The following is a 19118-nucleotide window of genomic DNA, read 5'->3' on the forward strand; positions in this document are numbered from 1 at the left end:
AAAATTGGTATTTTGAAAAGTGGACACAAAAAGGGGAATCCCCTTTATATATTTTATGGATTATAGATATTAATATATATAATATATATAATATTATGATTATATATGATTGTTGTTATTATTAAATTTATTGATAATATTAGTAGTAGTAAAAATATTAGTATAGTATTACTTTTAAATATTTATTTAATCAAAATTGATAATTTTTATTTTTATTTTATTTAAATATTTCTACCATAAACTATAAATATTATTATTAAATTTATAAAACTATAATAACATATATGTATAAGATAATTTTATATTATATTTACATAAAAAAAAGGTACGTATAGGTTACTATTAAGAAATGTATATTATTTATTTCTTTTCTCTTAAAAGTTAATTACACATTTTCTATAAATAATAAATATAATATGAATTATATTATTTAAAAAGGTTAAAATACCTTTTTTGTCCCAATTTTCGTCAAATTTTTTTAAATAAGTCCTAATTTTGGTTTTTTGTTCAAATAGGTCCTAATTTTCTTCAATTTTGTTCAATTTGGTCATTTTTTGTTAACACCGTTTAAATCATTAACGGCCATGAACAGTGACTGCCACGTGTCATTTTGTGGTTTTTTTGAATTTTTTTGAATTTTTTTATTTTTTATAATTTTTTATTTTTTTTAAATGTACACATGTCAACCCAGTGGCATGCCACGTGTCACTTTGTGGTTTTTTTTGAATTTTTTTTATTATTTTTTGAATTTTTTTTGAATTTTTTTTAAAATTTTTAAAATGTCCACGTGTCAACCTAGTAACGTGCCACGTGTACATTAACAAAAATCAAAAAAATCAAAAAAAAAATCAAAAAAGAAATAAAAAATTCAAAAAAACCACAAAATGACACGTGACAGTCACTGTTCATGATGGCCGTTAATGATTTAAACGATGTTAGCAAAAAAAAAACCCAATTGAACAAAATTGACGAAAATTGAGACATATTTTAACACAAAACCAAAATTAGGACTTATTTGAAAAAACTTGGCCAAAATTGGGACCAAAAAAGTATTTTAACCTATTTTAAAAAAAACAAAAAAAAAACCGTGCATATGAAGGGTATAAATCAAATAGTTAACACAAATATTTACAAAAAGAGTAAAGAATGATATGAGTATCAATCATATCAATATCACATTAATAGACAAATAAAACTAATAATTAAAAATCCTAATTCAAATGTTGGTCTAATTCAAATGTAGGCCCAATTTAGATGCTACATAACATAAAAAAAATTCTAATATAGGCCTAATTCATATGTTAATAAATTTTATAAAATAAATAATTTACGGATTAAGTTTTCTAACGTATTTTCTACGACTGAATAAATCCAAACTGATTTATTGTGTTACCTTCTATTCATTTCATAGACATAAATATGTGATAATACAATTATATATATATATATATATATATATATATATATATATATATATATATATATTTAATCGTTTTAAAACAAGTAAAAATTTAAATTGATAAAAGAAAATACATATTTTATATAATAAAATATTTTATCAACTACAAAATTATTAAGGTACATACATCAAAGATAAAAATAAAAACATTTAAAAGATTAATTTTTATATTCGTAACGAAAACTAGTTTTTCATGATATATTTTGACAAAAAGAAAATATATTACCTTGGTTACAAATACACAGACTAGTTTTGTTTTCGTATGGTTTCATATTACGTAGACTAAGTTTTGTAAAAGACTAAAACAAATTATGAAAAAGTGTTGTAAAGAATAAAATTGGGGTGTGCATAGCATGGATGAATCATAATTTGCAACGAAAAATTAGTTGGGCCTTTCAACTAAGTCCAAAATTGTCCGGACTGAGTAACGTCGTCGTTTTTTGATTCTCCTCTTATACACTTCACACCATTCCTTCGCTTTGGGGTTTTTTGTTATTAATTCTTCTCTTCCATCCGCAGCCGCCGTATCGGTTCTCCCTAGTAGCCTCCAACAATGGTAAACCCTTCTCGTCTCTTTTTTTTTTTTTTCTTCCAAAATCAAAATCACTGTTTCTCAAATTCTAATGTTATTTACTCTATTTTTTTTTTTAACCTTCTGGGTTTGTTGTGAATCGGAATGAACGGAACTTCAGGCTTCAGAGAAGAAACTGTCGAACCCTATGAGGGAGATAAAGGTACAGAAGCTCGTCCTCAATATTTCTGTTGGCGAGAGTGGAGATCGCCTCACCAGAGCAGCAAAGGTTCTCTTCTTTGCAAATTGCTTCCACTTCTTTCTTAAGACAAAAAACATCCTTTTTTGATGTGGAATTTGTTTGTTTTGGGTCTTGCAGGTGTTGGAACAACTGAGTGGCCAGACCCCAGTGTTCTCCAAAGGTTTGTTCTCAATTGGTTTTTTAATGGGTCGTTTGGTAATACGGTTATTAGGCATAGATCTCAAATTTCGTTCAGTGGAATCATTTTTGGATTTTTATGGATTTTTAAAATCTAGAATACTGGTGAAGCGGTTTTGAAGAATGCCCAAAAAAAAACTTAATTTACGGAAGTCTGTTCTTATGAAAGCATTAAAATGTCAGATATTCTTCAGTGTCAGATATTCTTCAGAGGTCTGTGAAAGACTGGAGATGAAGATTCTGATATCGCATGTGTATATTAGAGAAGTTCCCAAGCTCTTCTAGTTTTGTATCCAAACAGACTCGTCCAAATATTTGTTTTTGTCAAGCCAAACAGACCATACGTGTGAAGTTTTCTTGATAGTAATTTTACTTTACTATTAGTGTATAATAATAGTGGTTATTGAATGTAAGATATGTGTGTTTCTCACAGTTGAATATAAGCTGAGATTTTTTTTTTCCTTATGTTGGTTTTATTTTGACAGCAAGGTACACTGTTCGTTCCTTTGGGATTAGAAGAAACGAGAAGATTGCTTGTTATGTCACTGTTAGAGGTGACAAGGCAATGCAACTTTTGGAAAGTGGTTTGAAGGTGAAGGAGTATGAACTCCTCAGAAGGAACTTCAGCGATACTGGCTGCTTTGGCTTTGGCATTCAAGAGCATATTGATTTGGGAATCAAGTAAGTTGAAAAATGACTATTGGATTTTCGTGATGTTGTTTCAACTTGACAATGAAACAATGCTAACTTACTTAAAGGTGTGAGTTTTTAGGGCTGAAGGGATAGGAAGTTGATGATCTGGTGTGGGTTGTGCTATAAATACTCAAAATTTTGGATATCATGTCTTCCCCTTTGTGTGCATTGTACATCGTGATTCAAACAAATGTTAACTTGCTAAAAAATTTGGGTGTTCCAGAATTATCCTTTTGTATAGGTCCATGTATTGAAGATATTTTGTATTGCTTAATGTTTTTGAGGAAGCAGGACTTACATTAGCTTGGTTGATTTGTTAATTAAATTTTAGATGATGTTATCTGAAATCAATAAACTGGTTTTTGCAGTTTGTGATCCGTCTTTTAAATGACATTGTTATACTATTCATTTTCTGATTCTCTTGTGTTTTTGTCTGCTAACTTTGTGTTGTGGAGTTCTTTGGTGACTGAATATTTCGATCTATACACTAATTATTGGTTCTTGACATTTGACTCTGTTTCAGGTATGACCCTTCAACCGGTATTTATGGAATGGATTTCTTTGTTGTGTTGGAGCGTCCTGGTTACCGTGTTGGCCGTCGCCGAAGGTGCAAGTCCCGTGTTGGAATTCAACACCGTGTCACAAAGGATGATGCTATGAAGTGGTTCCAGGTAAAATATGAGGGAGTGATCCTTAACAAGTCTCAAGCAATTTAGTTTGAGTTAACTTTAGTAGTGTGTTATCAATTTTGTCAAACTATAGTTCCATCTTTCTATGATAGGATCTTAATTTTGAGCCAGGGTTTGAATCCATGTTTTTCATTTAAGTTTTTCGATGAAGCAACATGTATTAGCACTGTTAGATGACACTTTAATTGTGAAGTTGTGAACCCCTCGTTATGCAATTATGCTTTGTAACAATTTCGTTTCTTTATTGTGTGTGCAAATGAATCGATGCCTTTCTGCAGCATTTCCCTCACTTGGAAAACAAGTGAAACCACTTAGTGAAATCACGACACCAGCATTCAATAATTGATAGACGCTGGAAAAATTTTGTACTAAGTGACAGAACTATGTTGTTGCAATCCAAATTACTTTATATTTTTTGAAGATTGTTTTTGTTGAAAGTATTTTTATTCCAAATTATTTCGTTATTACGTATTTGCTGTTCTGAAAAAGGATTTGAAACATGAATTACAAAGAAGATTATAGGAAATCTGAAGGCTTTGTAACTGATGTAAAACGGACTAATTTTTTTATTAAGAAAATGATAACTTATTTTTTTTCCATACGTTAGATTAGTTTAAAACACGGGTGTGTTCACATTTTCTTATATATTAATAAAAGTAGTTGTCTAAATTTTGTACATTTTACACGAGATGCTCCAATTAATTTATATAATTAGTTCAATGATAAACTAAAAACTGCAAATAAGAAGAGAGAAATAATGGAAGAATAAAGGATGGAAGAATAGAGATTCAGAAAAAAGAAGTTAAAAGTAATTAAAGGAAATAGTGTAATTTGATGAAAAAGAATGAGAGAGAACTAACTTTTACCATGAAAAATATACAGATACTTATAAAAAGTGCGATAAATTTCTGAATATAATTATTTTTCAGAAGAGACATTTCTTTCGATTATTGGAGGTTTACATTAAAGAGTAAAATTGAAAAAAAAAATTATATGCACATGATATGGATGATTGTAGTTAAATTTAAAATTAAAATTGTAAAATTATAAAATCTTACCTATAAGACTTTGACTTTTTCTTACCGCTTACCTTCTTATTTGAATATATTTAGATCAAATAAAACTTAAATCTAATTTAAATTTAGTATAATTAAAATTTTATTTTTGTGTATTATATATAACACTATCAAATTAAAAATAAATATAATTAAAATTATAAATAAAACATTTGTTACGGTTACACCCTTAAAATCTTTATGGTTAGAATTGTAAGAGGCTTACAGAATAATTACTTTTGTAAATTTAAGTTTGTAGAACTGTTTATAACAAAATTGAATTTATTTTAATATTTTGTTTTTATTTTTAAAAAATAAAATCAACACTTTGTAATTTTAATGAACTTTAATCGTCTCGATTTTAATTACTAAGAATTAGATATTACTATAGATAAGTATATAATAAAGATGAATATTTTAATAATGTACATCGATAACGGTGTAATAGATGTTTCCTAATTAATCCAAAATACTTCTGGCAGAGCTGTTAAAACGAATAGTCTAATAGTCCAATTTAGTGAGGATTGATTATTTAGTGCGTTAATCTAATTTTGTTCACTTATTAGCGTGTCAAAAAATTCAGCCCGACCCACCACGGATTGGTAGATTAATCGAGTTGGCTTATGCACTCACTTAATTAAAAAAATATAATTTTTTAAGTCAAAACTAAATTATAATTCTATTAAAATTTAAATAAACTTCAATACAATCCAAAATTACAAATACAAATTATCTATGTGTTGGCTTAAAAAAAAACAACATAATTCCCTTACCCAAATGCAAAGTCTAACTTAACAACCTGACCTTTATTTGCGGGTTGGTGAGCCCACTCAACTCACCACGGATTCAACCTAGGTGAGTCAGATAAAAAATAAACCCGTATTGAAATTTATAAAATATTTTCAACCTAACCCGGTCCGAACTCGTGGTAAACTGGATTGGTTCGCGGATTCGAACCCATTTTGACAGCTCTAATTTCGGCCATTAACTCATCTAAATTTAATTGAATTATGAAACACATACATTTGCACAAAAATAGCATTGTGCATTTTCATTATTTCGTCTGCAAGGACAAAAAAACATGTGTGAAATAACAAAAATATTCAATATGTCAAATTCCACACATCAAACGAACAAAAGGCAATTGTGCTGCAACAAGCATATTTTTTACTGATCTCGGCAGAGAGAGACAAGAGGCGTAGTTCTTAGATTAGGCTTTTGGAAAAGTTTATAAAAAAATATTGAAATTTAGGTCATTTAAGAAACTCTTTAGATCTTATATAAGTTAACGTATAAAATATTTATTATTCTTATATTAAATTTATTATATATATATATATATATATATATATATAAATAATATATTTTTAATTATTATATATGTTCACCCACATGAAAAGTTCATACTTATAAGATTATTGAATTATCAATTTATAGCTTATTAAAGTTCCTTTTTCGAAAAAGTTTTTTTTTAAAATAAGTATTAATGGTTGTACTTTACTATAAATATATTATTATAACTAGCGTATTTATACATATTATATATATATATATATATATTATATTATATTAATAAGTGATAATATTATAATATTATTGAATTAATTTATGTACCTATCCGGTCCAATAGGTGTGCGGTCCAACAAGACCCAATCAACCTCTTGATCACAAAAATATTCTCATTTTCACCTATTAGAGAAGATATCCATATATTAACGACAATCATGATAATCTCATACTAAATATTCTATTAATATTTAGTATATTAGGTGATGTAAGACCCAAAAAATTTAATTAATTAAATAAATAAATAAATAATAAATACAAGTAGTGAGAGCCTTTATTACAATTAATGCTAACTTTGATGAAATAGAATAGTATTAGCTTAAATGGTTAAAACTACTTGATTGTGTTAAGAGGACTTGGGTTTAAATCCTATGTTTGCCAAATTATGTGATATTTTAATTGTGTATTATTTAATAATATTCTTGATCATGATGAGTGATAATAAAATCCTAGATTTATAGGTACCATTGTGTGGAATTTTGATGTGTCTTATGAAACTAATCGTAAATTGAATATGCATGACGAAAATTTGAATTGTTATGATTGTATGCACTTGATTGACTGAAATTCGAATTGGGATTTTAAGGTTTTTCGTTGTTGCGAGAAAAATCTGGGTTTTTCCCAGAATATGATGTGTCGCCTGGTAGCAAGAATGCGCCGCCAGGCGATAGGCGTGGCAAGAATGACAATTGTAGTATTTAATTGGTTATGCGCGATTTGGGTTTCTTGAGGGTAAGTTAAAATCCTACAATGATAATTATGCTAAAATGGATCGGGGGTTACAAGAGGAGGCCAAATATAGTTAAAGGATAAACCAATGGTTGGATATAATACATATGAATTGAAAAGATTTTTGGCAAACATTGTTTTGGTAAATGAGTCTGTCGTGTATACTTGAGACTTTCAGAATGTTACTACATAAGGGTGATTGGGATTGGTTACTGTGTGTGAATGCATATGGGAAGGTGTTCCCTGGTAAATATTAAGAGTTGACATGAGTATACATGAATACAATTATGTTTGAGTATAAGATTTGGAGTATGTTATTGGAATTAGAATTGATTAAATTAATTACAAGGTATAAATACTTAAATGAGTAATCTGAATGTTGGTTGAACTGATTATGGCTTGTTTTAGGTGCTAAACCAGTAGAGTCAGGTTACTGGTATAATGCTTGGCGACATAGGAGTGACCGCCAGGTGATAGGAATACCACGAAGTCCCTAGAATGCGTGGCGCCTGCCGGTGAGTAGTGACCCTCTAGGCAATAGACTTAAAAAAGAGGATCTGGAGACTGCTTGGCGCCTGGCGGCAAGAGGCTTTCGCTAGGTAGTCTGCGTTGTGATTTCGCATGGCGGGGCCAAGCGATAGCATAGAGGGCAATGTGTTCTTTTAGTTTGGACCAAAAGATGCTTGACTGTGTCACGAGCGGGTAAGTTCATGGCTGGTGATGAATAAGTGATGATATGAGCAAAGAGGTTCATATCCTAATGCTCTCGTATGGGGATACGAGCGGGGAGGTTCGTATGTTCTGTGCTTACACTTAAGAGTTACTGCCAGTAGGGACGTTCGTAGCTGTTGGATCACGTGTGTTGGACTACGGGCAAGGAGATCCGTAGCTGTTGGATCATGTGTGTTGGACTACAGGCAAGGAGGTCCATAGAGTTGGACTACGAATGAGGAGGTTCATAGAGACAGGACCACGAGCGGTCAGGTTTTTGGAAGCATGTATATCCTGGGTCAATGGTAAAGTAATTGCTTGTGTGATTTGCATGTGCATGGTCTACAAGGCTTTGGAGTGATACCTTAAGGATGAAATTTGCAGTAGCATTCCTTGAGTTGTGGCTCAGAATGGTATCCTTTAAGTTGTGGCTTGGGATATTGGGTAAACATGTGACATTCCTTGAGTTGTGGCTCGGAATGACATCCCTTGAGTTGTGACTCGGGATGGCGGATGAACACGAGCCGTCTTTGAGTGCGGCTCGGATTGGCGAATGTTGCCAGTGTGAGTGTGCGAGTTGTGGCCCGTACGAATGGGTCCAAGAAGATTGCCCTCTTCAGCGTTAGCCGACGAGTTTGGTAGTCTTGGAACAATTATGAACTATGGTTGGGAACTCCACCTAGCGTTACGGAGTGTGGTCCGTAACAGGTTTCCCGCACGTGTTCTACAAGTTGTGGCTTGTAGATAGAGGCAGCAAAGGATATCTTGAGGTTATCATCTAAAGATGTAGAACACGGTAACATGGTGGTGGCCATGTGGTATGGAATCAAAGGATATAATTCCTTTGGCGTGTCGGTGCTTATATATTTGAGTATGTATATATATGTTCTTATATAATGTTAGCTCACCCTATCTTTTGCTTGTGTTTGGCAATGATCATATGCGTTACACGGGAGTAAATGGTGTTGTAGGTAGTGATGGTGTGGCATAACATCAGATAGAGAGTTAGTTGGGAAAATCTTTTATTGGAGTTTTATAAACTATGGACTTTTGGTTAATTTCCAATGTAATAAATGGTTTAAAATTTTCCTCATTTTTGGAAAATGAAGTATAATAAATGAGATTTTCGTCATATTTCTTAATTTTATTATTTAAATTAGTAATATTCGACCAGGATGTTACAAGTAATATATTACAATATATTATACTTATTTGAGGTAAATAAGCTGTTATATTGTTAATATTACCCTGTTATCATATAGGTCCAAGATTCAAAAATATTATATAAATGCAAATAATATTTTTCATAGAATACTCATCCTAAAATCATTAAATCCTTAGAATCTTAAGCATGAGAAAAGCAATAAATTATCGTGGGCAGAAAGAGAAAATCCTCTTTATTTATTTATATAATAATATTATAAGAAAATTATAATTACTAACGAACTTGTTGAATTTAATATATCTAATAATTAATCTGGTAAAAATTTTACTTATATTTATTCCTATTATTTAAATAAAATATTTTATATTTTAAAGGGTTAGCAATTGCTAAAAATGAAGCATTGTAAGCCATCTCTATCACAGTAACATGTTTGACCATACAGAACCCAATAAAACTAAAACAAAGAATCTTCTGTAATTTAAAACAATGTCCCCTTTACGTGTATAATGTTGGTTGGTCGTTATTTTGTTTTCAAACATAATCGACGAAACATTGGTCATTAGCTTAATGAATTTTGACCATGCATGCAATTATAAGATGGAACAAAAATAAGAACAGCATAAACTATCAGTCTAAATAACTAAAATTGAATGTAATTTGCCGGAACAGTAATCTTCAATCAGAAAGCAACCTTGAACAGATATTCAGATTAATAACATAACATGAAGCCCATGATAACTATATAAGCCACCATTGTTCCTCCTTCAATGCATACCAATTCAAATTTCTCTTCCAAACTGAAACCATTTAGTGCTGATAAGAAATGGCTTCTACCAGCCAAAAACAATACGTTTTAGCTCTATTCCTTCTCTTTGCAGTTGGAATTTCCCAAGTGATGTCCCGCAAGCTGCATGAGACATCCTTGAGAGAAAGACATGAACAATGGATGCAAGTTCATGGAAAAGTGTATAAGAACACTGCAGAGAAGGAAAAACGTTTCCAGATATTCAAGGACAATGTGGAGTTCATTGAATCATTTAATGCTGCTGGCAACAAACCCTACAAGCTTGGGGTTAATCATTTTGCTGACCTCACAGTTGAGGAGTTCAAGGCTTCTCGTAATGGATTCAAGAAGCCTCACGAGTTTAGCACCACACCATTTAAGTACGAAAACGTGACTGCTATTCCTGCAGCCATAGACTGGAGGAAAAAAGGAGCCGTTACTCCAATCAAAAACCAAGGACAATGTGGTAAGATAAAGAACATCTTTCTCATCAGTGCTTTATCATGTTCAATGACCATCATTATCTCATTCACTCGACAAGCACATTACCCGGTTTTGTTAAAATTGTTACTAAGTATATGAAAAAAAAAATGATTTTTTTCACTGTAGTCTTATATATTTGCCTCTCTTAATATGTATTGTCTGGACTTAGAGTTTTAAATCCGTCACTGATCTCATTCGTCTCTCTTTTTCAAGTTCATTGTGTCACTAAGGAATTGGACTAATGCATAGGATAATTTTGTTTGAAAAACTTGTAGGGAGCTGTTGGGCCTTTTCAACAGTGGCTGCAACTGAGGGTATCCACCAAATAGCCACAGGCAAACTAGTGTCGCTCTCAGAGCAAGAGCTTGTGGACTGTGACACAAAAGGTGTGGACCAAGGGTGTGAAGGGGGTTACATGGAAGATGGGTTTGAATTCATTATAAAAAATGGTGGAATAACCAGTGAGGCAAAGTACCCCTACAAGGCAGCTGGTGGCACTTGCAACAGAGGAAGCACCCCTGTGGCTGAAATTAAGGGGTATGAGAAGGTTCCTCCCAACAGTGAGAAGGCACTGCAGAAAGCTGTGGCTAACCAACCAGTTTCAGTTTCTATCGATGCAGATGGTGCAGGTTTCATGTTTTACTCCAGTGGAATCTACTCAGGAGAATGTGGAACTGAACTGGACCATGGTGTTACTGCAGTGGGTTATGGCATTGCTAATGGAACTGAGTATTGGTTGGTGAAGAATTCATGGGGCACACAATGGGGTGAGGAAGGGTATGTGAGGATGAAGAGAGGTGTAGCTGCTAAACATGGTTTATGTGGAATTGCCTTGGATTCCTCTTATCCAACTGTATGAATACTTCAATTTATGTATGTAAATTGTGTTTCAAAAGAAGCTTCTTGTTCTGTTTCTGTACTTAAGTCCACGTATTAATGTGAACGTATGTGAATATTGCCAGGGATTTGCTATTCTATTCTCATGTTGTTTGTTAATAGAGTTGGTTATAATTATAATTATTTTAAAAAATAACTAATATTGTTTAGAAAAATAAATGGACGTATTTTAACAATTTTTTTTTGAAATACATTTGTTTAGTAAAACTTTGCGTGCTAATTTTTTAATAAATTATTGTGAACTTATATTAAATTTCAGGGATGAAATTTAGTTAATTTATCAATAATTTTTTATAATCTGTATTAAATTGAATATTACTAAAAGCATAATTAAAGATTCTTTTTTTAGTATGTTTTGAAAACCGCAATAATTTTTATTCATATATACTATATATAGAATTATTTTTATAAAAATCAGAAAAAAAATCTTGTTTATAGTAATTCCTAGTTTTCTGTCCTTACGTTTTTATTTTCTATCATTTTCTGTGAATTTCATTAGTTGTATGAATTGATTTGGATTTCTTGATTCTGGGGTTGGTTAAAATGACTTGAAGCTGTGCATTCTATATTTTTTATGGGTGTGATGTGGTTTCACTGATGATTTAGGCATGCTGTGGTGGAGGAAGTGGTAGAGTTTGGTTCCAATGTGTACACTTGTTCCAGAGATGAAGAGGAGCTGAATGCACATTTAAAGGAATCTTATTAAACCAGTGGCCTCTCTGTGATGATATAACTGTGATGGGCCATCTTTTGGTGAAAAGAGAACCAAAATTATCTTCTTGTTTTCCACCAAAAACTTAAACAAACTGAAAAGTTATGAAATATATTGAGTGATAGAAACAACTATACTTGAAATGGCTGAATCCAATAGGAATAGTAGTTGTCATTAAAAACATTACCAAGTCATGCCATTGGCGGACATCATATTAAAAATATAAAGATATTAAAAATTAAAAGGCCTTACATAATAAAGAAACACTATCAAAATAAATTATCTTTACGTATACAATTATGTGTCTTTTTCTGTGTGAAATTTTGTATAGATAACACTGCACATTGAATTTTTCAGTCAGGAGACCACTAAATGGTTGAACCCAATGGAGTATAGTCATTGTCATTAAAAACTTTATAAAGTCCTACCATTGACCGGAATCAGACAAACATTAAAAGGCCTTATGTAAGAAAAGAAGAAGTTCAAAATACATTGCCTTTACGTGTACAAATATATGTCTTTTTCGGTGTGATATTTTGTATAGATAACATAACACATTAAACTTTTCAGTTAGGACACAACTTAATCCTTGCACCCAATGGGGGTATAAATGTTGTCATTAAAATTTTTACCAAGATGTTGTCATTAAAAACTTTACCAAAATGGAATCTCATTTCGTATAGAAACTGAAGAGGTTAAGAAATTTTATTCGCCTTATGAAACAAGGAGACACTTACAAAAGAAACTGCCTTTACATGTACAATTATGTGTTTTTCTTTGTTTAAGATTTTGTACACATTAAACAACACATTGAATATCAAAGTTTCTTAGACGTGTTACTAATGAGATAGGTACAAACCACTATTTTTCACTATAAAGTTGACAAAATCAAAGTGCAGGAAGTCATATGGTATGTGTTACTTAAATGACTTTCTGTATACAACTATCTAGTTTTTTTTGTTCTTCATAAGATTTTGTACACATGGTCATGCTTATTCAATTAGGTTGTTCCCACAACAATAAAAGGTTACCTCGAACACGCTATTAATTTTAATTAATTGCTTGACAAAGTCAACGTTCACTCTGATACTAGAAAAATCACCATTTACTGCTAACACAATAACACAATAATAATATCAAACATAATTGTCTTTCTGTGTACAAGTATCTGTCTTTCTTTTTTGTAAGATTTTTGTACACATGGTCGTGTTTATTCAATTAAGTAGATCCCACAACAATAAATAATGGTTACTCCCAATTGTTAGATATGAAATGGTGATTCAAGCCAAGAAGGGGGGTTGAATTGACTGTTTAAAACATTTTCCAAAGCTTTACCCCTTTTGATTGAATCAAATAGACCACAAAATTCGAAAGCAAAAGTTGTAGATCAATACACTTTCAATCAGTCAAAAAATCAAACATCAAATTAATTTGTTCTTGAGCCTATTATCACAACCGAAATTGCAATGGAACAGCGAACCAAAAAAGAACTGAGTTTAAAAAGAGATTTAGAGTTGCTACCATAATTATTTCTGGAAAACTATAGAAAAATATAAAGATAAAGCAAGTCTGTGAAAAATCAGATATTCAGATCCGGGAGTCGGTTACGCGTAGGGGAGGCGTTAGTACTCTACAACACCCGCCGGATGATGGTACCTTTAATTAAATATGCAAGTTGATGTGGTTTTCAAAATGTTAATTTTCACCAAAAATAATAAGACAAATAATACTAAAAAGAAACAAAAATATTTTTGGTTTTTTGAGCCCGGCAAGGATTGATCTTGGTCCTAACTATTCTCCTCTAAAATGAGAAATCAAGGTTAAGTAGTTCTTTAAGAACAAATATTTGAAAAGCAATTTGGAAAATGGTTTAATTTTTTTGGAGGTGAACTTGACAAAGACTAACTTTACTCCTACGTATCTCACAATGGAGAATCAAGGATCTCACAGTTCTTGAGAGACTGTTTGTTTGAATGTATTGATATTTTGATATTTTTGAAGTTTTATATTTTTTAATATTTTTGAATTATTTGAAAATCAATGTCACATGACGCGAACGACTAGATAGACACTAAAAGAAAAAAAGAACTACTTTTGGTATTTTTTTAATTTTTCTATCTTTGTGAATTTTTATGGTTTTACAATATGTTTGGTTTTTCAGATATATCATATGCTTGAAATCCATGAAGGATAATTGTTCCTGCTGAGAACAAATAAGATAAGTTAGGCACAAGCATCACCTTACCACGTAGTCCGCTATCTCCTCAGTTGGCCTCTTCCCGATCGATACATGTTAGCTTGGACCCAGGAGGGGTTACCTACAGAAGAGTCTCCGAAGCTCAAGTAAGTCAAAGTTCTCCGAAAGTCAAATCAGGGATTAATGAATGCGTACCTTTAAATGATGGGGTCCACGTGTATTTATAGAGCATTAATGACGTTTGACCATTTCATGGGCATGGCCTTGACTTGGGCTCTAGGTGGGGCTTGTGAGTGGGCCAGGGCCCAAACCCAGGCCCTTAAGGTTTATTGGACGTGGACGTTTCCATTATGTTGAGTTCATTAGAGTGGTCGGCCTAGGTTCTAAACTTAGCGGATATGCTGGAGTAGTCGGTCTAGGCCGGCTATTTGTCTTGATGGCTTATGTTGGTGTAGGTTAGGCTAAGCCGGCCTAGGCTGGATACTTGGCTGCCTTGATATGCACATTGTTTACTTATTTGGTCTAGTTTGGCTAGGTGTGGTACACTAGTCCCCCAGCCTTGTCCGATATGAGTTGTCGGTCAAGGGTGATATGTGTTAATATGCTAGCGGAACCGGCTAGGTGTGATACACCAGTCCCCCAGCCTTTAAGTGTGGTGAAGAGTGTTAAGGCTAAGAAGTTGTAACCGTCAGAAGGTAGGTGAAGGGGTGTCAGTTGGTCAAATCGAAAAAGTTTTGGCGCCGTCGTTTTGAAGTGCCATATCCTTCGTAATGATGGTGTCGACTGGTCTGGGGTATTATATTGGCGGGAAGATTTTTGTCGTTTGAGATCGTGGATTATAAATGTGGATTTGAAAACAGATGGGAGGTTACTTGTTTCATTTGTGAGAATTCTGAATCCAGAGATCTTGTGCACGTAATACTGTCCGACTAGTCCCCACTTTCGACCGACGTCTTCTCGTAAAAAACAAAACCAGGTATGTCTAGTAGTGATAACATGTCTACGTTTAGTAGTAGCGAGAGTACTAAGTTGGAGAGGAGTAAAGATAGGCGGCTTGGTGACGAGGGTACGAGTTCTATGGTTGGTACCAGTGGGATATCAGTGGAGGTTGTGAGGGAGGTTCGGGAGGATCCCCCCGAAGAGTTAGAGGAGAGCAACTGGCCGGCGAAAGGCGGCTACGGGTGGGTGGCTGGTGATGTTCGTGATCAGTCGTCTCTGTTCAGGTTGTAACATCCCAATTTTAGCAGCTTAAAACTAATAAAATAGGATATTTCACCTTAGTGTTCAAAACAGATAAACAAATGTATATAGTATATTAATACAGTCTTACAAATGATCAGACTATATAAATATATCAACTATACATACCAAACATTTCTAACTCTAAACACAAGTTAACTACATACAACAACTTCCCACTGAGACCTCCTTCAACCTAAAAGATGGCTCATCAACCTCCAGAGGTGTATCTGAAACTACATCAACCACTGCTCCCACCGAATAAGTGATCATCGCAAAAGGAAAACATACAACACAAGACAAAAATACAGAAGAAGGGTAAGCTAGAATTTTCTTAAACAATATAATATTGATATATCTAACAACTACAAACAAGCATATATTCACACACATATATTTCTAAACTACGACTCAACTAATCCGGATACATGCATTAAGGTCGGATTCAGTCAGTTATGCACTTATAGTGGCATCTCATGCTCTGCAGAGCGACAGATTAAGAGTCAAAACTCTACCATATACAAGGCCAGTCTGTTAACACCTATGGTCAAGGAAAAGCCCCTAGGCTAGGACCTCCTTCTCCTCTCACCACATACCCCATTCCTCTCTACTTGAGAATTTGAATGGTTATTAGAGCGTCAGGATAACTGCCAAGACAATCCCTACCTCAATGCATACACTACCACAATCACTGCTAATCCTCCTTGGGTTAGCATCAACCAATCTCAACTCAGTCTCATATAAACAATCTCATACCATATACTCATCATTCATAATAATTACAAAGCTTCTATGAGAACTAAAATACCATCCAATTTAACTCCAAAAACACAAGTTTCAGATTCTGACTCACTCGCCTAGCTAGTAGTACTCGCCCAACCACTGGCTCATGCTCGCCCAGCTAGTACACTCGCCCAGCCACTGGTCCAGGTCTGAAGTTTCTTACTTGGAAATTCGCCCAGCGAGCAGCACTAGCCCAGCCACTGACCCATGCTAGCCCAGCGAGTAGCACTCGCCCAGCGAGTATGCGAATCTGCATAATTCTGCAAATCAGTGTTCTGCATAATTCTGCAGATCAACTTATTCGCCCAGCGAGTAAGCAAATCTGCATAATTCTACAGAAACTGATTTCAGCAGAATTATACTTATTCAACCAATCCATACCACTCCAAAACCTCCACCAAAGACCATTCGAGTATCAAACATGAATTCTATCAAAGTATTCACACCAATTGCATCCAATTGCACCCATAGCATACAATTATTCTCAAGCAACAGATAAAACCTAAGTATTTATCGTTTTGAAACATCATAACCCAATTCACATATCAAACACATCAGTTAATTACAGAATAATCATATAATAACAATCCTAACAGGTTTGTGAAACATAACAGGCATTAGTTTCCCTTACCTGGTATCTTGCTTAAACAACTCTATAAACGCCAAACGTCTCTAACTTCACAGGATGCTCTATCTACATATAGAAACATCACAAGAACGATCAGGACATACCATTATGATCACTGATCAGCAGAGACTCATATTGATGAATAAAACGACACATGCAAGCAACAAAGTGCTTACATGCAACAGAAAACAGAAAAAGACCAAAAAGACAACAAAAACTTAACTTACACGAATGGAGAAACTGATCGGTCCAAATTGAAGAGCTCACCGAGAGGATTAATCCTACGGTCTTGGTTCTTCAATTAGATGACCAGAAAGACAGAACTTTTAGAGAGAACTCAGAGAGCTCTAGAAAGTGGTTTCTAGAGAGATGATGTGTTTTAAAATAATGAAACTCGTTTATAACAATTCTATTTATACTAAAACCTTTTTAATATTAAAATAATTGAGTCTAACTATTTTTAAACCACTATCACTTCTAAAATACCATTTTTTTTGGGATTTTACACAAGTGGTCCCGCTTACTGAACTCTTGGTTGAATTGCACACCTGTTATCTCCAAGGGTGTCAGTAGGGCCATTGTTTCTTTGGAGAGGGTCAGCGCTATCGACCGGGTATGCCACGGGCAGGAAGGGGCTACCGAAAAGTTCTTCTACGTGTACATGTGCCACTTCTCTCAACTTCATGTACGATTGCCGCTAGATGATTTTACCATGGGCGTGTTGCGGGCGTTGAATGTAGCACCCACACAGCTGCATCCGAAAAGTTGGGCTTATTTGCAGGCCTTCCGCATCCTGTGCCAGTCTTTATACTTGGAGCCCACTCCTTAGCTTTTTTGTATTTCTACGATACTAAACCTCGGCGGCCGGTTACTTGGCTATCCTTGATAAGTTGCCCTAGCATCAGCAGACTGGATGCCTTCTCCCAGTCTTTCAAGCATTTCAAGGACGGGTACTTCAAAGTCGTCGTCAAGGAAGGGGGTAAATCTCACTTTTTGAATGCGGATGGGAGTACCAAGTTTCCCTTTAGCTGGACCAACAATCCTTCTTGATATAAAGACATGGGAGTGGAGGAGTTGTCGGCTGGTGATAAGGAGGTGGTGGGGATGTTGTTGAAGTTTGTTGATAAGTTGCCCACTAAGGGCCTAGTTAGGGTTTATAATTCGGTGCATCCGATAATAGATATTGAAGGTATCTATTTATTACTTAAGCTATGTTAATAATGCTAAGTTATTTTGATTCGAGTCGTGATATGTTATTGCAGGGCATATGGCGCAATCTGGCAAGAAGAACCTGGCGCTCTTTCAATCATTGAGGAAGGAAATGGCTGCTAAGGCCAAGGCGGCTGGAAAAGCTGATGTTCCCAACCTGCAGGAATCGGTGGTGGAGGTGCACGTACATGGCGGAACGAAAAGGAAGGCTGAGCTTCCGCCTCGACCCGGGAAGGGCAAAGATGTGAAGAAGATAAGGGCGGCTCTTCTTGGAACGGCTAGCGGGGTGGGGTCGGCTAGTGGGGAGAAGGGGCTTGAAGCCGGGTTGATCGAGTTGCCGGAGATATCCGTTAGGAAGGATATCTCGATCAGCCTCCCGGATACCGTTGTTAACTCTATCGATAATATGGACGCGGATCATATTGTGAGAACAATGGTCAAGTTCTGGAGCAAGGCCTTAGTCCTGAGCCGGCGTGTAGGGTCTCTTTACAAGAGGGAAGTAAAGGAGGTGGGGGAGTTGCAGAGTAAGGTGGATAAGCTGGAGGAGGAGAAGGCGACTTTAGAAAAGGAGAAAGAAGGCTGGGAAGCGGAGAGGAAAATGCTGGCAATATGGAAGGTGCGTTGTTTGGATTATGAGGATAAACTGAACAAGCGTATAGGGGAGTTGGAAGAAGACTATGAGGACTTGAGAGACAAGTATGATGGGGCTGTTGGGGAACTTGATGATCTGAAGAACAACATCATCTAGGAGCATGTCAATGGTTTTGAGAAGGGGTTGCGGCAGGCGGCCTTCTTCCATCCAGATGTGAACGTCTCGGATTCAAGGTTCGATGTGGATAAGGACATAGTTGATGGGAAGTTGGTGAGGGAGGATGAGGGGGATGCTGAGGAGGTGGAGGAGAAGGCGGCAGAGGAGGATAGGAAAGCGGATGAGGTTGCAGAGGTGTCCCATGATTTAGTAGAGTAGGACATTGATTTCTTAAATTTGTAAAAGTATTATTGAGCCTATGTCTGTATTAGCTGGTACAATATGTTCGTTGCGTTGGTACATTTATTTGCGTTTATGCTTAATGCGATTAGTTTATGTATGTTATTGTGTATATCGAATTTTGACGATTTGTGGTGTATGCTATGTACGGCGTAAGCGATTGTATGTTAAGGGTGTTCGA

At 34.5% G+C, this 19118-nt stretch overlaps 2 protein-coding genes across 2 annotated transcripts; both read left to right on the forward strand.

Moving 5' to 3' along the window:
• The first annotated feature begins 1862 nt into the window (after positions 1 to 1862).
• On the forward strand, positions 1863 to 4035 carry LOC114168280 (60S ribosomal protein L11). Its single transcript, XM_028053033.1, has 5 exons — positions 1863 to 2015; positions 2152 to 2259; positions 2350 to 2392; positions 2895 to 3090; positions 3626 to 4035. The coding sequence occupies exons 1-5, from the start codon at positions 2013 to 2015 to the stop codon at positions 3816 to 3818; spliced, it is 543 nt and encodes a 180-aa protein (XP_027908834.1). The 5' UTR covers positions 1863 to 2012; the 3' UTR covers positions 3819 to 4035.
• A 5805-nt stretch (positions 4036 to 9840) lies between these two features.
• On the forward strand, positions 9841 to 11143 carry LOC114170283 (ervatamin-B-like). The gene is made up of 2 exons (XM_028055766.1): positions 9841 to 10267; positions 10560 to 11143. The coding sequence occupies exons 1-2, from the start codon at positions 9841 to 9843 to the stop codon at positions 11141 to 11143; spliced, it is 1011 nt and encodes a 336-aa protein (XP_027911567.1).
• The last annotated feature ends 7975 nt before the right edge of the window (positions 11144 to 19118 follow it).

The sequence above is a fragment of the Vigna unguiculata genome, chromosome 11, assembly GCF_004118075.2.
Source record: "Vigna unguiculata cultivar IT97K-499-35 chromosome 11, ASM411807v1, whole genome shotgun sequence".
NCBI classification, from domain to species: Eukaryota; Viridiplantae; Streptophyta; class Magnoliopsida; order Fabales; family Fabaceae; genus Vigna; species Vigna unguiculata.